This window comes from Polyodon spathula, chromosome 3 (assembly GCF_017654505.1).
Source record: "Polyodon spathula isolate WHYD16114869_AA chromosome 3, ASM1765450v1, whole genome shotgun sequence".
In the NCBI taxonomy this organism is placed as follows: Eukaryota; Metazoa; Chordata; class Actinopteri; order Acipenseriformes; family Polyodontidae; genus Polyodon; species Polyodon spathula.
Genome location: NC_054536.1, coordinates 94,106,734 through 94,131,853, shown reverse-complemented (window position 1 = coordinate 94,131,853; position 25,120 = coordinate 94,106,734). Strand labels below are relative to the sequence as shown.

Below are 25,120 nucleotides of genomic sequence, written 5' to 3'. Positions count from 1 at the left end.
CATGCGCCTGCAAGTAAAAAAGACTGCTTCTACACGTTCAGAAACCACGAACAATCCTACAAACTAATGGATTCATTTCCACCCCACTTGATGACACTGTATGTGATATGATACAAGAAATAAAAAAGTGTAAGTATATAAGCTAATGTAAAATTTCTCTATGTTGTAATATATATATAATTTCTTACATTTTTGTTACATTGCTGGAAAATGCATCGGAATACTAAATTGTTTTGGATAATGAGCTTCCCATGTTTTCCTAACCGCAAAGATGTTTCAACAGTCAAAAAGGTAAAATTGTTAGCAAGAGCTGAGAATGTATCCTGTGCAACAAATCTGGGTACCTATAAACATAGGCACAACAATCCCATTATAGGGAGTTATATTACTTATAAGCAGTTATATTAACACAATAGTATATACAAGGGAAAGTAAAGTTTCCCAGAATGGATTTAGAATGAAATGTCCAACACACTTTTAATTCAATAAAACAGTACTGTGAAAAAGTACATGTTGAGTAACTATAGACAGTATGTCTATAGGCAGTATAAAACTGGAAGAGAGATTCCCTGACATAAACCTCTTATATCTCTGCCAACTAGGTGCAAGTACTGTGTAAATCATCAGGACCGTATTCAGTGTTCACTAGATTCTTAAAAATTAAAGAAAAAATATAGACAGATCTCCAAAATCAGTGAGCTATACAGTGCACCATCACCTAATAGATGTTATGCAGAATAAGCTATATTGTAATATGTAGAGCTTTATGAGTTAACCATGCAGGCCTGCAGTAATCAGTAATCTCAAAGGTTCTCCTAAGTTCAGTACTGGGAATTGAGGTCTATGGGTTCACTGTCTCCACAGGGCTTTGTTTATCACATGCTGGTGCATCTTAAAGGTTTGCTACGCAGTCTGAATCTTTTTTTTTAAATAAAGAATTGGTTCACAAGATCACTGCACAATGCTGTCAGAATTTTGGTATGACATTTGATGGATTTACTAAGCTCAGGAATAGGCTTTTATCTTCAGCAGGTGAAACTGTCCACAGGATACTATACAACTTTTTTAGTGTTGGGTTTTGTTTTAAATAAACTGTCGGCAACAAACAAATATAACCACAGGCTCATTACAAATAAAAGGAAATCTGGTTAAGAAGGGGCCTGATTTTGTCGTTTTGTTTATCATGAACGAAAAGGAAAAGCAATGCGGCTTTAGACTTCACTTTAACAAAGTTCTCTGCTTTCGGTGAATACAATAAAAAGCTTAAAAGAAACACATTAAAGGAAAATATCCTATGCGTGTGCAGCGAACCGCGGTTCCCGCAGGCAGGCGCCTCACACAGGGCGAGGCAATCCACACACAGGGGGAGGGCGGGCGCGAACCCGGGACTGAAGCAACAGAGACGGCTCTTTTGCAAGGCGCCTATAACGGGCTTATGTCTTTTTGTGTGATCAGGTCACCTACCAGCCCTGCTGCTGCCTTCCCCCAAGCATGCCACACATGCTTTACCTATATGAAAAAAAATCAGTCCAATAGTGGCAATTTCTCTGCTGATTTATTCTCTACACACACTTCCTTTGCAGCCAGTTTGGCTCCATCAAGTATGAGTAAGGCCCTGTGAAAGTCGCGTCAAAAAAAAAAAAAAAAAAAAAAACACAACACATTAACGAAACTGTACAGCTCTGCTGTGTGTACTATCCGCCATGCACATATAGCTTCGCAGTGACTGTCACGTGACTGTGCAATTAAAATACTACACACTGCAAACAAGAATACTGATGTCTCTAAAAAGGCAAAAAATGTGTTTGCAGCAGATCACGTAAAGCAGTAACTAGCAGTTTACACAGCAATGGAGGGAAGCTCTACTGCACGTCCTGCAACGTTACTGTAGACCACTAGCGAGAACCATCTGTTGACAGGCATTTAGATTCAAGTATTAGAGAGGCGGACATCCAGAGCACTACTGCGACTGCTTTGCAAAGAAACAATAAAACGGAGACTTCCATGTTGCAAAAGTCCACTGAAAACCGTGAAGCACAAAACACATTATTTGTTTGCACAAACATCTCTTGAAAAATTGAACCACAAAAAGTTACGTAAATTCTTCAGAAAGAGTGTAGCATATGGTGGAGGGATTCCTTCATCAGCCCAGCTGAAACATGAATGCTTACCTAAAGTTCCCGAGCATCACAAGCAGGAGATTAAAACAGTCTGGTTGCTTGTCAGTGGTCACTGATGAGTCGACTGATGCCCAAGATCAGTATGGGTTACACACTGTATTTGTTTTGCAAGACCTAATGGTGAGCATACACCTGACGTACTGGAACTGAAAGCTGTCTGTGCAGATAAACTTTATCTACAACATCTTTTCACAAGCTATTGTAAAGTGCTTGAATAATTTTGACGTTGGTTTTGATCATTTCAGTGTATTTATCTCTGTATTTGATGTTTAACAAACAAACAAACAAACAAACAAATAAATAATCTGTATACACATTTTATAAAATAGTTCCGTGCACATTCCATGAAATACGACACTTTACCCGTGACACTGCCGTGAATTTGAAAGAATCTCCGCGATTTTCAAAGGGCACAAGTGCATCTGGTGAGGGTGGGTGAAGCGGCGTCTGGCGATTCTGCCTCTGTATGAGAGTGCTGCTCATGAACTTTACAGTTTTTAGCTCGTTGTACAACGGAATACTTAAACCAGTACCGCACAATCTTCCTGCATTATCTACAAGTATACATACGCCAGTAAACATACATAAAAATACATAAAATCACAATAAAACGACAATTACAGAAACCACCTCAAGCGTTTTCAAACGGGTAAAAATGTAACGGGAACATTAGTCGAAAATACACATTTAAGTGTATTGTAATTGAAGAATACCAGTCTTCTTTTTTTGCGACTTCGCCCCATGTTTCAACTGAAATGAACATGGCGGCTACACAACGAAGAAAAAAAGCAATGTTTCAGAAAGACACAGCTAAAAGATATCTGATTAATGAGGACGGTGCGATAGTATTCTTAAAGTTTTGCTGTAATTCGCGTGATCATATACGAGTCAATACCATTAAATAGGAAAATGCCAGTCGTAAACACGCAGAGAATAAGAAAGCAAACAAGATGGCAACACTGTAAAGCACTCCATTCTATGGCCTAACGTACTTAACTCAAGGCGGAGCTTTCCCGAAGTAAGTCAAATTAATCGCGTATTTCATTATTGTTTAGTTTAGTTCTTTCCACGTGACCTTTTAATGAAGCTGCAATTAGGATTTTTAAACTGGCCGTTTTATAATTAAATTATATTTTCTGACGACCAAGAAATGAGCTCAAAGCTATTTTTCCAGCTACACAGTCCTTACAGGAAAGTGATCGCTTTGCTTGTGTAGAGGATATAGTTGCTGCAATCAATACACACAGTTTGTTTCAGAAAGACATTCTGTCTGGAGACACACCTCTTGTTAAATATTGCAAATGCAGAATTAGGAAAGAAACGGTTGAGAGGATTAATTATGCGTTTTACATTAAAAGGGACGCTATTTAAATTACAGTCGGGTATTACACAGCAGTGAACCTGTTTTAGAGCAACGAGTCAGTCAATTTTATCAGCGTTTCATATTTTATCATAGCATTGCTCTCACATGACATTGTTGTACTGTACATAGCATTGCTCTCACATGACATTGCTGTACTGTACATAGGATTACTCTCACATGACATTGCTGTACTGTACACAGGATTACTCTCACATATCTTTACTGGACTGTTATTAAACTGTTTCATTTTTTTTCAAAATTGTTTTTGTAAATGCCAGCAATAAGCTAAACAGGTATTTTCAAAACATCTGAACAACTGAACTACTGTTAGTGGAAGACTGAATATGATTATCACAACTGTGCTGGACATTTGGTTTTCTTAACCGCTGTAATATAATTCTTAGGTTTTCCTGCTTATTTTAATGCCAGTGTAGCGATCTCAGTTCCCACAGGCAGGCGCATCACACAGGCCGGGGCAATCCACACACAGGCGGAGGGCGGGCGCGAACACGGGACCTCTCGCACTGAAGCATAGCGCCGATACCACTGTACAAAAGAGCCGTCTCATTTGCAAGGAGTGTGTATCGGGCTTATGTCTGCGTGTGATTACATCAGCTACCAGCCCTGCTGCTGCCTTCCCCCGTGCACGCCACACCAGCAATGAGCCAAGTGACGTCTGTAAACATTATGACAGGTTTGAAGTGTCTTCAGGTGCTTTACTTATTATTACAGCAACAAGAGTCTGTTTGAAAAAAAAATATGGTGGTAATATTTATTAAATACTTATTTTAATTTAAATACCAGCATTACTTTTCTGTTCAAATGCCATATTTAATTATTAATATGTTGATAAAACATGGGAACAAACAGAATTTGGTATTCCCAAGAATGGAACAATTAGTAGCCCTAAAGATGGTTACAATTGAAGACAGTGCAGATGCCAGTGTTTTACGCAGGCCACCAGATAAGCATGCAGTCTATACCTATGATAGCAACCGAGACGGCTGCATAGGATCAGAGGATGACTCAAACTCAGCGGCATAGCCACAATAAATGACTTGCTTAAATAAAAACTAAATTGTAAAATTGTTAAGATACTTGTGTTGGAATATTGTTTCGGAATTGTATAATACAACAATATATTAATAGTTCTACAGTATCGAAAAAGCTTAGCGGGAACGCCGCGCTCCATCCATCTATCTATCTACACACACTGATGCACAAAAGAAACACAACACTCAGCTCTAACAGATTTAATCAAATATTTTAAACACAAATATCAAACAAGTTTATTTACTATGAAACGTGACACACTGGCACAATAAAAACATTACAAAGTTAGTAGTGGGCATGACCTCCTCAACATTAACACAATCGTGGCAGTGTTGACACATAGATCTGATCAGACTGCGGTGGGATGTTCCGCCACTCTTCCCGACCAGCTACAGCCAGCTGGCAAGGGTTGGCTGGTCACAGTTGTCTCCTATGGGTGGCAATTGCCATTTGGCCCCACAGATGTTCTATTGAACTTAGGGCAGGAGAAAAAGCCGACCACGGCAAGACCTCAACATTGGGTTTTCTTGAAGTCATGCATCTGTAATCCTAGCACTGTGTGGTCTTGCATTGTCCTGCTGGAAAATCACCCACTTCAGGATTGGCTTGCTGGTACGGAAAAACTGTTACCTCAAGGACTTTGTCAATGTATCTATGAGCAGTAAGGTTATCCTCAATCTGCACCAAAAGGCATTCTTGTGTTAAAAGGAGATTCCTCCCCATCACACTTCCACCGTCCCACCAGTGTGCTTGAACAACGCAAGAGTTAGCATAATGCTCACCACGATGTCTCCACACACGTTGTCTTCTGTCAGGTCTGTCAAGGGCAAAACAGCATTTATTGGTGAATAAAACACTCCATCACTCTCGCCACCACCTCAGATGTTCTTTGGCCCACAGACGATGGCGATTTCATCTCTCAACGTATTACCCCTGAACGGCCTCCGAGCATACAAATCATTTTCATGCAGACGGCGAGCTACAGTCATTCTGCTGATGCACGGGTTATTTCTTCCTGCAATTTCTCGTGCTGTAACCACTGCAGTCTGAAAAAGATTACTCTGATCGATCAGTCAGATGTGATGTTCCTGGGCCGGTGTTTTGACCCTCTGCCTTCCAGGATGTGGCCTGTCCCTCACAGAGTCAGTTTCCTGGTTTCTAGACAAATCTGCCGATTGTTGAAGCAGAATATCTCATTCTCTGGGCAACTTCTCTCACAGACAAGCTGCCTTCTATCACGCCGAAAGTAACCAGGCGATCTTCATTACTCAAGCGGAGCATGGTCGAATCTTTGGCTGTTCTTGCATTAATTAAAATCATGTCTTTTTGAATGGCTATTTATACAGATTCTTAAAATCAACTCATTGCGGCAATTTTAAATCAACTCAAATACCAAAGACCGAGCACCTAGCGTTTTTATGAAATCACGACTTGAGCCAAGCGTTTTGTTATCCCAAGGAACAATACTACAAACAATCAACAAACCTATCAGCTCAACATTATGTATGTGCCCAATTAGCTATTGATGTAAAACTCAGGCTTTTGCATTTTCATTGTGCATCAGTATATATAAAAATTTAAAAACATGGATGAAGGCTGTATTTGCATTCTGAGCAATTCGAAAAAAAGGCTTAATACCACAGTAGTGATGTCAAAATGGCATATTCGTCTACAAGATTATACTTTGACTTCTGTGCACGCTGACCACTTTCAAACAAAATGTCTTGTTTTAAATCACTCAACACCCTCCACAATTCGTGTTTTTTTAGGCACTTAAATCTGCCTCTGAAAATTTAAAATCGTCCTTCACCAAAGGGAGCACCAACCAAGCAAGACAAATACTCTTCGACTAACAGCGACTAGGAAAAAAAAAAAAAAAACACATTTTCCGAGAAAATAATTTTTTTTTTTGCAGATCATTATCTAGCCAGTGTAATTCACCATTCCTGAACTATCAAACTAATTATATTTAAGATTCTCTAATATTGACATTTTAAATTGTTATTCACTTGCAATTTGAACCTTAAAACCTGTTTATTGTCCGTTTTACTACAGCTCCTAATATCCTTGTATTATAAAACATAATAGATGTGCTTCAGTGAATTACAGGAAAACAATTCCATCTCGGGTTTCTGTGACAGTTTATACTCGACCTAACGGTCTCATAGTTTATGACGTCACATAAACCCTAGATAGAATTATTTTTCTGTAACTCCCTGAATCCCAACTATGTCTACATAGACATGCACACACACACACACACCCTATAGAAAGTCTACACCCCCTTTCAAAATGTTCATATTTCTTGTCTTATAGCCTGGAATTAAAATGCACTATTTTTTTTTTTTTATTATTTATCTACACATCCTACCCCACAACTTCAAAGTGAAAAAATATTCTAGAAACTTGTAGAAAATTAATTAAAAATAAAAATTGAATTAGCTTGGTTGGATAAGTGTCCACCTCCCTTGTAACAGCAATCCTAAAATTAGCTCATGATGTAACCAATCACCTTCAAAATCACACACCAAGTTAAGTGGCTCCCACCTGTGTTAAATTGTAGTGATTCACATGATTTCAGGATAAATTCAGCAGTTCCTGTAGGTTCCCTCTGCTGGCTAGTGCATTTCAACACTAAGACTCAACCATGAGCACCAAGGTGCTTTCAGAAGAACTCTGGAACAAAGTTGTGAAGGGCACAGATCGGGATGGGTATAAAAAAATATATAATATATATACATATATATATATATATATATATATATATATATATATATATACATATATATATATATATATATATATATATATATATATATATATATATATATTATATATATTATATATAATAGGTTAATATCGCCTTGGAGCAGGGTCAAGTTGATTATTAAGAAGTGGAAGGTGTATGGCACCACCAAGACCCTGCCTAGATCACGCCATCCCTCCAAACTGGATGACCGAGCAAGGAGGAGACTGATCAGAGAAGCTACCAAGAGGCCAATGGCAACTTTGCAAGAGCTACAGGCTTTTATGGCCAAGACTGGTCAAAGTGTTTATGTGACAACAATATACCAAGCACTCCACAAATCTGGCCTGTATGGTAGGGTGGCAAGAAGGAAGCCATTACTCAAGAAAGCCCACCTTGAATCCCATTTGAAGTATGCAAAAAAACACTCGGGAGATTCTGTAGCCATATGACACAAAGTTTTGTGGTCTGAAGAAACTAAAAAGGAACTTTTTGGCCTAAATGCAAAACGTTATGTTTGGTGCAAACCCAACACAGCACATCACCCAAAGAACACCATCCCTACTGTGAAGCATGGTGGTGGCAGCATCATGTTATGGGGATGTTTCTCATCGGCAGGCACTGGGGCACTTGTCAGGATAGAAAGGAAAATGAATGGAGCAAAGTACAGAGAAGTCCTCGAGGAAAACCTGCTGCCCTCTGCAAGAAGGGACGGACGTTCACCTTTCAGCATGACAATGACCCAAAGCATACAGCCAGATCTACACTGGAGTGGCTAAGGAACAAAAAAGTAAATGTCTTTGAGTGGCCCAGTCAGAGCCCTGACCTAAATCCAATCAAATTTGTGGCATGACTTGAAGATTGCTGTCCATCAACGTTCCCCAAGGAACTTGACAGAGCTTGAACAGTTTTGTAAAGAATGGTCAAATATTGCCAAATCTAGGATGTGCAAAGTTTGTAGAGACCTATCCCAACAGACTCACAGCTGTAATTGCTGCTTCCACCAAGTATTAACTCGTGGGGGGGGGGGGGGGGGGGGGGGGGAATGAGACTTATCCAATTATGATCTTTCAGTTTTGTATTTTTAATATATAATTTTTTTCTCAATAAAAAAACTTTATCCTTAACAGTGTGGATTATGGTGTGTAGATAAGTGGGAAAAAAATGACACACTGACACAACTAAATGTGAAAAGTTCCAAGGGGGTGTAGACTTTCAATAGGCACACATATATATATATACACACACACACACACACACACACACACACACACACACACACACAGCATCTTTTGAAATGTTTTATTTGAAAATGTGCTTATTAAATTTTCAGTTATACACAAATACCAACTGAAGAACATTTTTTGAAAACACCTAACAGAGTTTTAAAAACGCTCACTGAAATGTGCAGTACAAGAAAGCAGCACTCTCCATACACAATGTAGAAATGATCAGTTTAACCCTGAAGGCTGTACTAAAGCTGGGAATCAGCTGATCCAGAACTTAGTACTAACTGCAAAGCTTGGAACAATGATCATACAGAGCTGGAAATAGCCAGTACTCAACTTGGGACAGAACAAAGGACTAAATTCTAAAGTTCGTTGCAACTGACCAAATTTAGGTCATACAGTTTACATAATTGTATTTTAAAAACAATTTCATGTAATGCAGTTTACACGTTGAATTTGTAGCCCAAAAGTAAACGTACTGTAGTCTTCTGTCCTTGCAAATTGTTGCAGTGTCAAATCATTCAGGGAGATAAGAAGCAGCTCACTTGCTCTTTTTTTGAACAAAAAAAACCCACAGCTTTCCGTTATTCAGACAACCCCGCAGCTTAGCAGCAGAAAAAAAAAACACATGCAATCTGCCGTATCACATGGATTTTATTTACAATTAAAACTGTCATATAAAAGTACATCCTTTCCAACTATGGTACTGTAAACTACATCTCAAATGTCTATTCTTCTTAAGAACCAGCTTTGTTAAAAAGGCACATGTTGAAAACGTTAGGGTATTATAATAACCCTGGTTCCCTGAACTAGAAATGTAACCATTATCTCAAGGATATTTATCCCTAAAGACCCTGGGATGTGAACAGTTATAACAAAGACTGCTCGATGGAGCCTGTGCCACAGTCATGCCCGCCCCAGAGAGCACAGACTGCACAAACAGACATCATCATAATTCTTTCTTTATGACTGCTGCAACCTTGAAAGTTAATGGTTACATTTCTATTTCAGGGAACCAGGGTCATGATAAATAACCCAACGTTCCCTATCAAGTACGAAATGTAACCGTTACCTCATGGGGATGCCACAATGTCCCCCCACACCTGACTGAGAAGGTCAAGGCGTTCGGGCAGGCTCCACGGCTGGCTGCTCAGGAGCTGCATCAAGGTGGAAAAACTAGTCTCCTGGGCCAATAAGGGGCTACTAATAGCACCCTAACCCGGTTCTGCCTGATCTTTTCCAGGCACGACGGGAGCATGGCGAGCGGCAGAAAGGCATACAGCACCTGCCTCGTCCACTGGTGTACCAAGGCATCTGTTGCCAGCGGGTCACCAGCTCCTGTTATAGAGAACCAGAGGGGACAAATGGGTCAGTTCCTGGTAGGCAAAGGAGGTCCATCTGTGCTTACCCAAACCGTTGCCAAATAAGGCTCACCACCTCTGGGTAAAGCCTTCACTCTGAGGCACTGGGGACTCCCCTTGAGAGGAGGTCTGCTGCCCAGTTTATCACCCCGGGCAGGTGTACTGCTCGCAGGAAGAGGAGGCGATTGTGCACTCAGAGCAACAGCTTGCGGTCTACTTGACGGAGACTGGGAGACCTGAGGCCGCCTTGGTGGTTTATATAAGCAACCATGGTAGTGTTGTCCATCCGGACAAGCACGTGTCTCCCTTGAACCTCCTGTAAAACATTATGCAAGGCTAGAAACACTGCTTGCAGCTCAAAAAATATGAATCCACACTGCACCCCAGCCAAGACTGGACACGTCCGTGGTGAGGACCTCTTTTCTGGTGACGCTGCCCAGCGCTACCTGCCCAAAGTGCAGAGGAGCAGGCTGTGTCCACCAGGAAAGAGCCTCAGAGACACTGTCAGCAGGTGGCTGCTGTTCAATGCGGGCTGAAAAACCCTGCTGTTGAAGCAGGCTTGGAAAGGGTGCATGCGCAGGAGGCCCAAAGGAAACGTTTTTAAGTCACCTGCTATTACATTAAGCAAAACTGGGAACTCGAGGCAAAAGTATTGCGACACGGAGACACACAGCTGTGAATTTAGTAGAAGCAAGCAATCAGATAAACACAAAGTCTGAAGTGGCTACAAAAGTAATAGCTTGTGTTTATGATAACATGGCAAACGTGTGCAGAGCAATGTCTTTGCTTTCTGCAAGCGAGCATGCTGTGTTACTTTTTGGTAGCGTGGCAAGTGTGAGCTGTGCAGGGCACAATATAAATCTCTGCATTCAGAAAAGCTTGGAGGATGTATGACAAGTCCATACGTTAGTGGTAGCAGCAAGGAGACTGGTTTCACATTTTAAAAAGAGTGAGATAGCAGCACATGCTTTAAAATAGGAAACAAACAGAAATGCTGAACACAGAAAAAGTACCACTCAAGTTAATACAGGACGTACAAATACGGTGGAACAAAGTTTATTATATGTTTGAATGCATTGGAGTTTTTTGGGTTTTTTTTTTTTCCTCTAATCCGGTTGCTGTCAAGACTCTTAAGGTAAGACAGTAATATTTGTAAAGTTTAGTTAACTTTTTGTCGGGAACCTCGCCGAAAATGTGAATAGACGTAAATAATTAGAAATGTGTAGTTTTAAGTTCAACTGGAGAAACATTTACTTTTCGTGGTTAGATTTATTGAAGATACACCACCCACTCGATATATCCAAAATAAATCCACTATATAGAGGGCCGCGGTATAATGAGAGAACCATAAAAAAACAAAACAGTCTAACAAATAAATATTGCACAGCCACTCCCTCGATTTATTGGGGGCACCAGGGTCCAATACAAATCCTCTATGCAACCTGCTTTTTCTCATTTTTCGTAAAAAAGCAGCACACCATTTTAATTCATACAGCAGAGGATAACTGCTTCTCATCAACTTCAGTCTCCAATTAATTTCATGAGTCTTCCTCTCCTTTCTCAAATGCACAAACCGCTGCATTGAGAATCCATTCCCAACACCACCACCAAAGGCTTGTTGCTAGGGAGCTGATTCACTGCCTTGTGGCTTTTGCTAGTGCATTGCTGCCACACGTGAGCACCTCACTGGCTAAAATAAAAACTGCTTCAGCAAGTAGATATTTAATCTGCTTTGTGTTATTGTGCAATACGTGTGCATATGATAACAGTACAATAGTAATGCTTTGTTTTTAATTGTTTTGTATATTTTTATTTGATGTGCAGTACGAAATAAAACAAAACAGTAAGTGCCTATGTATATTGCAGCTAAGGCATACGCAGTTAGACAGTAAAAATGGGAAGCCAACTCCAGGACTGATCCGTCCGCAGTAAAGAGAGGGGTGGGTTTATATGTACTTATTATTTACAAGTTTCTATTGCGTTATGAAACAACAATGCACCGGGTCTTTATGAAAACGATGCATCGATAGTAAAAAATCACTATCGTCCAGCCGTAGTCTCAGTGGGGACAGAATAGCCTCCATGCACTTTGAAAAGCACAAGCCAGCGCCTGTATACAGTAGTATGTAGAAGGTGCAGTATACAATACTTGTAACCAAAAGCCACTGTCTCAGACAGCATACGCAGCAATGCTGCTGACAAAAGTACTGTATTAAAAATATAGAAAAACAGCGCGTGTCGAGACTCAAACCGGGTCCACTGGTACTGGACAAGGGATGGTATCACTGCTTTTCACCACAACACCAGCTTAGAACCAAGTCTGAACAGTAATGAACCGAGCAGACAGTAAATGAACAGATTGGGTCACAGCCGCACAGTGCCCGAGCACTAGTGCTGTACAATACCCTGGTACAGTTCGGTGGGTGGTTACACCCGGTGTGGTACACCTGGTACAGTGGTACACTCAGTACGGTGGTACACTCGGTGGTGGCTCACCACTCAGTGGTGGTATACCCGGCAAGGTACCTTAGGTACGGTACACTTGGTACGATACAATTCGGGTACGGCAGTCCAGTAACCTTGTTCACTGTTCGGTACGTGTACCAGGTCAGAAACAGGACAGGTCTGTGATCCACAGTTACTGCAGAAGCACTATACAGGGGTGCCCACCTATATAGCTTCAGGCAAACCAACACAGCCCTAAGACTGGGGAAACCCTGCTGCCACAGCCATGACAGCTTTTGCAACGGTACTGCAAGCAAGAACAAAGGCGGCCTGAAACACTGCAGGAAGGATTGCAAGCAATCAGACCCAAGGCAGGGCTAAGCCTAGCAGCTGCGTAGTGAATCGGAGTGGTAACCTTGTTCGTTGTACAGAACTTGTACTGGTGGGAACGAGGCAGGCCTGGACCTAGTTACCACAGAAGCGATCTAAAGGGATACCCGCCTATTAAGCTCATGGCTAACCCAACAGTCTGAAGACTGAGGAAAACCTACTGTCTAACAGTCTTCACAATACTTCTGCAAGCAGAAGTAAATGTGGCAACGAGACATTGGGGGAAAACTGAAAGCAGTTTTAGCCCTAAGTGCATGTCTCGGCCCAACGCAGGACTGCTGAGCCCAGAACTGAAATACACAGAGGAACAAATCTCACACAGAACAGTAAACGCTTGATTAGTGTGAATTATACATAATTTAAGAAAACCACGACGGGTTTTACAATCACGTAAATATAAACCACATTAACAGTGCAGCTACACAAGAGAACAAGCAGATAAAAGAATACCTAACACTGATCTGCTCGTAGTCTCTACTGCTGAGGTCGGACAAAAGGAAAAATGGTGACGATGTATGTTCGTGCGATCTGTTCATGCCCTCAGGGGTTGCCATGATTGTGTCACAGGATATGAAGAGCATTCTTTGTTATATCTATCCAGGTTACAGGGTCTTTAGGGATAAATACCCATGCTGTAATGGTTACATTTCATACTTGATAGGGAACTTTGTATTTATATTTAAAAAAAATCTAAAACTGCAGGTACTCTTGGAACATCCAAGTCCAAGACTGGGTATATAATAGTTTGACACATGTACATGAATATTATGAATGCTTTAAAGAGAGTAATATGACTAAATATAAATATAATTTCAGAGGCCCCACAGTCCTGTATATTTACTCATTAACTGCATATCATGAAAAGCATTCCGTTTTCATAAAATCATGCTTACTAAATACTGGCTCCGGGAACACAAAAAAAACAAACAAAAAAAAACCAATTTTCTTCTGTACATGCTGCTTTTTACAGAAACACAAATAGATGAAACTGTGGCAAGACGCATCAGCTGAGGGGGTGGATGGGTTTGTTTGTATCTAGAAGGCTCCATTAGTCATGCATGACTAGAAGGCTACAGGCGTCCTCAGCAGCCACGACTCAGACTGGTTTACTAGAAGTCTACACACATACACTATAAGGGAGCTAAATATATTTTAGGTGTATTCCTGTTTTCAAGCATGCATTATGAAGAAAGCTAGCTTTGCTTTCACGTTTAAAAAAAACAAAAACAAAACAAAAAAAAAACTACTGCTTTCTGGAATTTGCTAAAGTTCTCCATTAGTTTGATTTTTTTTTTTAAACTTATAGTTTCAACAGCACAAAGCGTACATAGTATGTAACAGTCTGCATAACTTTCACAGCTAGTGAAAGGGATTGCTTTTGATCCTCTGAAGAAACTGCAATTCTTTGAACATTTCCCAATGTCTGGTGTACACAAGTTAATGCAACGCATCGCAAGGACATTAATCTAGAAACACAAAAGACTGAATTTCGTTTTTGTGTAACTTAGAACTCCTTTTCATGGTGTGTTTGTCATTGTTTTCAAAGTGGCAATCTTCTAAAGGATCTTGAGCTGCACTTCCCATTGTAGTGGAAGGGACTACCTCACATGGCCGCTGGCTTGGTCCTGCTTGGGCATCCTGGCTAAACGCTGGTTTACTGCTGTGAACAGGGATCTGTGGGCACTCATCATCTGCCAAGACCGACTTGAGTTTATCCACCATGTCTTTCAGAGAAAACCCTATATGGGTTAAGTTTCTGTCTTTTAAGCCAAGAACAATTTTCTGGTAACTAATCTGCAATCGTATTGCCTCACGTTTCTGTGAGTGATTGGCCCCTTCCAAGCTAGACAAAAGGCAATCAACATCTCTTTTAGTTTTGCAAGGTCCTCCGTTTCTCACCACTGCAGCCATAATCTTTGACTTGTTTGTGATATCCAGCAGCTGTTTTTTCTGCATTGAATTCATCTCTATGCTGCTCAGTTGCATTCGCTTCTTGTGTCTTCCTGTCTGACCGGAGGTACGAGATGGACTGTGCAAGGGTCTTTGGTGATTCAAAGAATTGTTGGGCCTTCTGTACTTGTCAGTGTAAGTGTGTCCAAAGGGGTATTCACCCATCAACTGTGCAAGCTGGCAGGTTCTCATTTTTGCACGAAGTTCTGGTGTGGGCTCTTTACTGTGAACCCCTCCTGGCAAGAAATCGGAAAGCTCTCTCTGAGTCACAGCAACAAATGATTTCATAGTTTGTTCCAGTGTCTTCTTTATGAGGGTAAAGTATGGATTGTTAGGGTTACAATATGCAAACAAACCATCAAAGCTCTCCTCATGATGAAGAAACTGGTGGAAAGCTGTATTGCTAAGTTCTGGTAGGAGGAGAGGTGTAGCATCCAAAGACCATTCGTTGAACTTTTGGTGAAGACGCTGGATGTATTTTTGGAAGTCAAGGTATTCTGCATTGCTTTTCAGGAGTTGCCAGTAGGGACCTATGACTTGAAAATAGATGACCGCAAAAACACAAACTAGAGCTTGCAGTACGGGATCTTGAACATCATCACGGACACTTTCCTGTATCACATTCAGTCTCTTTAACACATGCTCATCAGAGAAGAAAGCAACAACATCCATGTGATGATGAATGAGAGCAGCAGCTCCTTCAAAGAAGTTATTAAACCGATTTGATCGACCGCTTGGCACTTTGGAAGCCTTGCCATTGGCCTCGCAGAATGCAAGCCACTCCTTCCTGCATCCAAACTTTTCTTCGCCACGAGGGTTCAAAACATCACATGCCATGCGGATGTAACGTGCAGCAGCACTCTCGGAAAAGTTCATGAAATGTGTAAACTTCGGATTCTTGTCACGGCCTAATTTCTCCCCAGTAACAGCTGAGATTTCATTTTCAAAAGACACAATTTCTTGTTCAGCTGCGTGACTCAGTCCAAGAAGATAGTGGGCATTGCAGCCTAAAAAGTGTAAAGGTGAAGGGATGCCAGGTTGACCTTGTTGGCACAGACTCACTCTCTCATTAAAGGTTTTCATAACACTGGTGTAATCAGACATCAGGACAAAGTGCTTTCTCAGCAGTTCTTTGAAAACCTGACTGGAGAGCTCTGTTTCAGTGCCGTACACACTTGACAGCTTTTGAAAAGCAAGGATAGAAACATCCAGTAGTGTCAAGGCCTGCTCTTTTGCTACACTACAATGAACCACACCGAACGGTTCTTCAGACTCCACGAGAGTTTGCTGGTCAAACGCATCATTACAGTACGCTCCATTTGGCTGTAAAGCCCAGGGGCTTGACTGCGGAATGGGTTTGACTGTCAGATACGGGTACTGACCTGATACTGATCGACACTTAAGATTCTGTTCTATTTTTTGATGTGACAAGATTTCACTCTGATTCTGTAACACAAACTCCGTTCCCCTAGCATGCACATTTGGAGGCTTGTAAGTTTTATCAGCTACGCCGCTTGTGATTTCAGAATTCCTGACATTCCTTGATTGCATTTTGTTTGCAATCAACTTTGAGCCAAAACGCTTCATCTTGAAAAGACCTCCATTCCACAGTTTGCCATCTCTCACCCCACTCTCTGATGCACTGGGACTCTGAATGAATTCAGCCTGAAGAAACTGATTCAAGAGACTGTTTTTTTTATATTTATTTTTTTGATGCATTCGATAACTAACCTTCATTGTTTTGATTTGCAGTTGCAGGGTTTTATATGCTTTGTGAGTATTGCCATCAGAGCAAAACTGGGAGTCAAAGTTTTTCAACCAGGTCACAATAACTGATGGATCAATCTTCTCTTTTCGAACAAAGCTGTCCAATTCCAACAGAAGAGCATTCGTCACAGGCTCTCCAGGTGGGATTTTTTCTGAAAGGTCAGTGCATTCCAACAGATCAGTTCTTCGAATGCCAAGACTGTCGCACACCGGACCAACATACTCTAGATTGACTTCTTCCTCTAGAAACATTGCTCTCTCTTCTGCACTTAACCCCAGTACGTTTACGCTTGCCTTTTCAATCAGACTCCGTAAACGCGCAGATCTGTATTTTGGGAACAGCGCTTCCAGCCAGTCTTGTACATACTTCCAAGGTACTTTATTTTCTTCTTTCAAAAGCCCTATTTGCAAAAGCATATGATTGTTGTATGGAACTAGTATAAGACTTTGACTGTTTCCATTCGCTGTTCCCAAGAAGACTTCCTGAAGCTTATAATAGTAATCATTTCCTGAAAAAGAAAAAAAAATTCAAATTAGCTACTCTTTTGTATTCAGCAGACAAGTCAAATGTAGGCTCTTAATTGAGTAGGTATTACATTCTCATTGTAAGGGATATCCAGAGGTGTATATAATAAGCGTTATAAAATCACCAAACCCTACATTGAAACAATACCAACACCCATCTACAGTCATTTTAGCTGCAAAAGGAGGCACAGGTGAAGTGTCAGGTGATGGAAATATTACAATTATCCTCCCTCCTCGTGACAATTGGTGTGTGATCACCTTGGTCACTGGTCATCACCAATGCCTTATGTTCAATAACATGCTCAATATACACATCTCAGAATGTCCTCATTGTTGTGTTATGCAACACGATTCTTTGCAATTGAGGGTTTGAAAAACAGCACATTTATATAAAATCGGTGCATCCTGAAAGTTTAGGTTAAAAGCATGTTACATATAGTTTTCATTTATGATTACTGTAGAGCTGCTGCTGTTGCATTTTTACCTTAAGGGTGCTGTGTTCATTTAGTTTATTAATATACGCTGCCTATTGCTTCTGTCTTACTCTGTGCATTTCATATGTTGCTGCATGCGCGTCACGACAAGTAATAAATACATTAGTGCTGGGATGAACACGGGAGTTTCATGTTCAGATATTCACTGATAATTTAAATATTCGTTCAGATGTTGGTTAGTTTTTCAGCAAGTAGTAAAAGTCATTGCATTGCTCCGAATGCAAGCAGAGACAGCATAGCAGCAGGGGGGCGTTGCCCGTGTATGTCCCTTTATTTTACAGCAAGATGTTACAATATGTAACACATTAAAATAGAAAAATATCCCAGGAGTAAAGAATAGGTTGTGTAGGCCTTACTTTACCCCACTGGATTAAACTACAAAACAAAGGATGCCAAATAGCAGTTCAAATTAAACATTGTTTTGTTGATTCCCGAAATAAATAGTACATAACGTTGACAACGCATTTTATTTATTTTTTCCCCATTCTTTGCCATTGACGTTTCTTCACCGTAAACAGTGGCCAGAGACACGTTTTCATAAAGTAACAACATGAGGTGTACTTGTGCCTTTTTGTAGCTGAACAAGCAAACGAAAACTGAAATTCAGCTTTAAACACTTCAAATAAAACAAACGTGGAACTGGCATTGTAAAGTAAACCATTTTGGTTCTCGTTTATTACATTCCACGTAACAGAAAATACACGATCCATAGTGGTGCAATCAGCATCCTAATTTCATATTCGATTACCGTAGACATTTACCAACAGAAACAGAAGTTACACTGAGAAGCTGTTTACAGTTTGAACAACACCGATACTGTATTTACTGTGGAAATCTTGCATGAATCACTAGTATAGGGAACTGTGGGACGTGCTGCCTGAGCGTTATAAGCGAGAGAGCACTGTGTGTGTGTGTCTATATAACAAAAACACAGGATCAACACAACAGCTCTTGGCCTATTTTTAAAAGTTAAAATAAACAAATCAGATTATGAGTACACATGCATAGTGATCTCTATGGAAAGCCATCTGGGACAAAAAAACTTTGTGCTGCTTTAGAGCGAGCCAGAATCTCATGGAACAGGTGAGCACGTCATTCTGAAATGCCTCGCTTTAACAGTACCCAACTTCCTGAAAATGTTGTGTAGTGATCTTAATATATACAAGTAGTGGACAAAAAAAATGGAAACACCAGTGTAGTGTCAGTTAATAGGGTGTTGGGCCACCATGTACAGCCAGTACGGCCTTTATGTGCCGTGGCATAGAGTCTACCAGCCTCTGGTGCCGCATCCCTCCTGCAGAACCTGTCCCTGTTCGTCTTGTGTATGCATTGTTCTGCTGTTGCTTTACCCCATTTGTTAAAGAATTAAAAAGTAGTACAAAAAGCCAAAAGTGAAGCTGAATTTTTATTCAAAATTAATCGGACATGAATCGTTTCAAAGTGCACCAGGTCTTAATCCAACATACAAGAATCCCAAAACGAGCTTGGGATTCCAAATCAACCCGACATGAAGTTTAATCAATTTGGCTTTGCTGCATGTTTGCTGAACAAGCCAGTGTGCTTTTAGACAACCTATATTCACGACAGAGGTATGCTTGCGTCACTACTTTTTTCAAACGATTGATATAGTTTCCAGCTTTGTTGCATAACATAAAATGATTATCGTTTCAGAGGTAGTTACACAGCGTGCGTTTCTTATTAAGACAAAAGAGTTGACTTCACTACAGAGGTGGCATGATCCCATGTGTGCAGACCGGGGTGTTGACAGTTTGTGCACATTGTAACAAAAATGAGCCTTCAGCCAATTCAGGGACAAACTCTATTTATTATGATCAAAGACAATCTTCCCATTGTTAACTAGCAATTGCCAAGGCCTACGCCGCAAAAACATACATTTTTAAAAGGAATCTCAGGGTGGAACTATTCTGTCTCTGTTCATTCGCGTCTCTCTGCTTCACAACAACAAAGTACCCCCGTCACTGGTCTTTAGTTCCAATTAGTCCCACCTCGTCCCACTCCACAGCCAATCACCTGCTGTTCCTGTTGTCCATGCCTGTCACCCATAGTCTTTTCGACCAATGTGAAACACAATCCCTCCTACTCCAGCATTCCACAGACCTCACACGTGTTAGCATATCTGTTTTGTTTTTTTATTGTTTGGGGTCCAAGGGCCAGGTTCGTTATAGCCGCAGGTTCGTTATAATGAAGAGCGTTATAGCAAGGATGTACTGTACAGCTCTGGAAAAAATTAAGAGACCACTGCAAATTTTTCTTAAATCAGCATCTCTACATGTATGGCAGCCATTCCATTCGAGTTTCTGTTGAATTCCAACACAGACACACCTCATTCTACTGAATGAGGTACTGATTAGCGGATCACCTGAACCAAATCTTATTTAACGAGGAAAAGTATAAAAACTACTCCTGTGGTCATCACTATCCTCTTGCAATAGGACCAGCTGGATGGCAAAACACTGCTAGTAGTAATTGGAATAAAAAAATAACTATTGACGATGCCCAAAGAGTTGAAAAGGAAAGTTTTGAGTGAGGAAAAGAAGGGTTCAATTCTGGCTTTACTGGCAGAGGGATACAGTGAGCGTCGGGTTGCTTCCATCCTTAAAATTTCAAAGACGGCAGTTCATAAGAACAAGGTCAAGCAGCACACATTGGGGACAACAAAGCTACAGACCGGCAGAGGGCGAAAACGACTCTCCACTGACCAGGATGACCGCCAACTCATTCGAATGTCACTCAGCAACCACAGGATGACATCAAGTGACCTACAAAAAGAATGGCAAACGGCAGCTGGGGTGAAGTGCACGGCGAGGACGGTTCGAAACAGGCTCATAGGGGCACGGCTGAAGTCGTGCAAAGCTAGAAAAAAGCCCTTCATTGATGAGAAGCAAAGAAGATCCAGGCTGAGGTTTGCAAAAGACCATAAGGATTGGACCGTAGAGGACTGGAGTAAGGTCATCTTCTCTGATGAGTCCAATTTTCAGCTTTGCCCAACACCTGGTCGTCTAATGGTTAGACAGAGACCTGGAGAGGCCTACAAGCCACAGTGTCTCGCACCCACTGTGAAATGTGGTGGAGGATCGGTGATGATCTGGGGGTGCTTCAGCAAGGCTGGAATCCGACAGATTTGTCTGTGAAGGACACATGAATCAAGCCAAGTACAAGGTTGTCCTGGAAGAAACTTGCTTCCTTCTGCTCTGACAATGTTCCCCAACTCTGAGGATTGGTTTTTTCCAGCAGGACAATGCTCCATGCCACACAGCCAGGTCAATCAAGGTGTGGATGGAGGACCACCAGATCAAGACCCTGTCATGGCCAGCCCAATCTCCAGAACTGAACCCCATTGAAAACCTCTGGAATGTGATCAAGAGGAAGATGGATGGTTACAAGCCATCAAACAAAGCTGAGCTGCTTGAATTTTTGCACCAGGAGTGGCATAAAGTCACCCAGCATCAATGTGAAAGACTGGTTGAGAGCATGCCAAAACGCATGAAAGCTGTGATTGAAAATCAGGGTTATTCCACCAAATATTGATTTCTGAACTCTTCCTAAGTTAAAACATTAGTATTGTGTTGTTTAAAAATGAATATGAACTTATTTTCTTTGCATTATTCGAGGTCTGACAACACTGCATCTTTTTTGTTATTTTGACCAGTTGTCATTTTCTGCAAATAAATGCTCTAAATGACAATATTTTTATTTGGAATTTGGGAGAAATGTTGTCAGTAGTTTATAGAATAAAACAAAAATGTTCGTTTTACCCAAACACATACCTATAAATAGTAAAACCTGAGAAACTGATAATTTTGCAGTGGTCTCTTAATTTTTTCCAGAGCTGTATGTATGTGTAAAACACACACACACACACATATTATATATATATATATATATATATATATATATATATATATATATATATATATATATATATATATATATATATATATATATTATATATATATATATATATATATATATATATATATATATATATATATATATATATATACACACACACACATATATATATCTACTGTATGGCACCCTTTATTTTGTAGTTAATTCATTTGGTTAATGTAATGCCTTCACATCCTGTTCTCACTTCTGGGATATTTTTTATGCTTTATACAGTGTTACATATAATTTGATAACGGTGATAACTTGTTGCAATAAACAAATGTTGGAATACTTGACTGAAACTTGAACGGATATACGAACTTGAAAATTCCGTGTTCGTCCCAGCACTAGTTAATTACCACCTCTCCCAGACAGAAAGCTCACATACTACATTACATTGGATATGGCATTTAAAAAGGAACCTATAAAACACAACAGAACTACAAATGTGAATGCAAGAGCACGCATTTCAGAATATCCTTTCCAGCATGTAACCACAGCATTAACAGTATGTTTACTTTCATCATTCATTGCATTCGCATTACACAGAGCACGCTGGTGTGCGTTTCAGAATTACCCACAGTCGAGTACAGCATTTAAATGATACAATGCCAAGAGTTTGAGCAATCAGACCTCTTAATAAACTGGAATAAATACATTGCTCCTCCACTATAGCAGTATGAACAACTCAGATAACATAGGATTGTTTTTTTTTTTTAAGCACAAATAACGAAACATTTAATACTCACGTAGCTCAGAAGCAATATCGGAAACACACTGAGGTCCGTTTCCTATGAAAGTGTAATCTCGCTCACGATCCATTGCAATCTTGAAAGGGTTCGAGAAGAGAGGAGGAGGTATTTATAACCTCTGCAGATGAACGCCAGCTTCCAATCAATGGTCAGGTGATTTTTAAAGAAAATATTAAATAAGTTAAAATGTGTTATTGCGATACTTTTAGTAAATGGACAGTTAATGTTTAAATTGAATTTAACTGTGGTTTACTATTTATCAAGAGAAACGCTTGTAATGTAGATTCAGGGTCTCCAGAATGCTGCCTCGTACAACAAATGGGACCTGCAACTGTAGACAATGCCCCGTACTATCCAGACTATCTCATGCGGAGGAACATTGATAAGAAAAACAAAAGCCAATTAAAATAAAACTTTGGAATCATGTGAAAACACACATTATGTATACATAGCAGCCCTTCTTCAAGGTGGGTCTTATAATACTACAGTATAGTGTTTACCACTGCTGAAAAGCTAACTGCTTATAAAAGCTATCAAACACACACAACTTGATAGAGCAAACAGTCAAACTAAATATTAGGAAAATGTACACGATACCCCGGGTATCTTTTCATTTACCTTGAAGGCAGGCTCCTGCAAGTACAGTGTCTGCGTTATAATGGTCAAGAACTGGGGGTAGTCTTTTCAACCAACGCAGTGATTTACCAATGAAAGTTGAACAGAGACATGCCCATTACAGTCACAAATAAACAGCTGCCATAGAAGTAATTCATATAACATTTCACCAATAAAAACTGTATCCCCAGAAAAGCTACGTTTCATTTTACAGTTAAAAGATCAAATACAATTTAAACAGCTATTGAAATATTTAATAGTAGACTATAACAGTGTTATATTGCATTCTTATTCGATAACACTCGGTTAAGTAAATCAGTTTCATGTAGATTTGTAGTATTATTAGTAGTAGTAGTATTCTTAGAAGCATCTATATATCTTAGAACAAACGATGGGGAAGTGTACCGTAGTCTTTAGGGATAGCATAACAAACACCGCCACCATTAAGACAAGCAGGGGCCAGTGTTTACATTACTTCATGGCGACACATTTCTAGTGCAGGAAAAAAAAAACGGAACCGGTGCAAAAACAAAAGGTCACTGGAGCCAGCCACCAATGCTGGATGAGTACGCGTTACACAACTAGCTTTACTGATTCGTCCTGTGGAAAAACTAGATGAGAAAAGGCACCAGATAGGTGCTGTCAAACTTTGTTAAATGTGAAAATAAAGACTACAGGCACATTATTTACATATATTACCGTGTGTATAACAAGGCTTGTTTTAATTTGGGTGATCTCGTCCCACTATCTCTTCTTAACGCTGTACTGCGTTTCAGACTATGAGTTAACACGGACTAACTGACCAAGCAGCAAAGTGTTTTTGTTGAGAATCGGCTTTCGACACAAGCGTTTTGTAATGTGTTTGCTTCGTGTTTGCTTCCCGTTTGCTTCCCGTTCCCTTACCGTTCTTACGGCGCTGTCTCGATCCGACGCGTTCCTCTCACTCCACGGTCAGGTCGCTTCCACACACGCAGCGCCACTGTCGCACACAGGCAACTACAACAACACCGATTGGCTAAACTATAAGCCATTGGGAGCGTCCCTCCACTTTTAAAGGGATGGGGCGCAGGGCTGGAACAGATTTTTTGTTTTGTATTGTTTAATAAGCAATAGGCAACGAAACTCTGCGTCAAAACCAAACGTGTTGAAACTAATATATATATATATATATATATATATATATATTTTTTTTTTTTGTTTTTATGGCATATGCATACATAAGTTGGAGTTTTGTTTTTCGCACGCAAATGCTATAAACTTTAATTCATACACAATCTGTTAGTTGGTGAGAATTTTATTGGCAAACATAAGTAACGATCTCGGTTCCCACAGGCAGGGGTTTCTCTCAGGCGTGAGTTAGGACGCGAACTCGGGACCTCCCGCACTGAAGCAAAGAGCCGGCTGTGTTGTACAGCGGTATCAGCAGTAGCTGCATATTTGCTTGAGTCGCTAACCAACCCTGAGCCCTACTCCCGTGCACGCTACAATATACTGAAACTGAATCGTCTTGGTTGTATGAAGGGAGGATCGCGATTATCTGAAATGAAACTTGCCCACCCAAGGTTTATTTCAGATAACTTTGGCACATTCTTAACAGGGGCGAAGTGTGACGCTTTGCATGCAAAGCACCTTATCCATGAAAACATGGATAAATCAAATTGTCGGCTAAATTAAATAGCACCTTCCCTTTAAGGGTTCCCAGCGTACAAAGCTTCTCATTATGGCTTCGGTTCCGTCATAGTGTTGATTTAATGAAGTGTTCGCTAAATATTTATTGGGACGTGTGAAACACGTAGATACTATTCATTTATGTGTTTATTTATTTATAAAAAAAAAAGAATGGCGTCGGCTAATACTTATTGGGAGACGTGTAAGAAATTAAGTGGGAGAAACGAAGCCTTTCTTTTTCACTTCAATGCGCAAGCGTAGCTTTCCTTCAGTTCTTTAGATGTCAAGAAGCATCGGAAGCGGAATCCATAAATAACTAATAACCACTAAAACTATGCAAATAACCGCTAAAACTATGCAAATAACCACTAAAACTACTGCTACCCCTTGTTAAGTGGAGGCGAATTTATCATAAGAAAGGTTACAAACGAGAGGAGGCGATTCGGCCCTTCTTGCTCGATTGGTTGTTAGCAGCTTATTGTTATATATAATCTCAATGCTGTTTCTTGAAGGATCCCAGGGTTTTAGCTTCAACAGCGTGGGAGTTGGTTCAAGACTCTCACAATTCTCTGTAAAAAAGTGCCTCCTATTTTCTGTTTTAAATAGCCCTTTATCTAATTTCCACACATAATTAAATGAGATGTAAAATAATAAAAATAAAAAAGTACCT

General features: G+C 40.3%; 1 protein-coding gene across 2 annotated transcripts in view; it reads right to left on the bottom strand.

Annotated features, from left to right (window-relative positions):
* Positions 1-23,768, bottom strand: part of LOC121313686 (solute carrier family 52, riboflavin transporter, member 2-like) — a 36,075-nt gene extending 12,307 nt beyond the window's left edge. Inside the window, exons 1-3 of one of the 2 annotated variants that reach the window (XM_041246471.1) lie at positions 23,686-23,761; positions 22,165-22,302; positions 11,782-16,993 (exon numbers count right to left, since the gene is read on the bottom strand). In XM_041246471.1, the coding sequence (XP_041102405.1) occupies positions 14,229-16,993; positions 22,165-22,237 (2,838 nt within the window). In that variant the 5' untranslated portion in view covers positions 22,238-22,302; positions 23,686-23,761 and the 3' untranslated portion in view covers positions 11,782-14,228. Of the gene's footprint in view, positions 1-11,781; positions 16,994-22,164; positions 22,303-23,685 lie in introns of those variants that run through there. The other variant, XM_041246472.1, reaches the window with a different exon arrangement.
* Between the last annotated feature and the right edge of the window lie 1,352 nt (positions 23,769-25,120).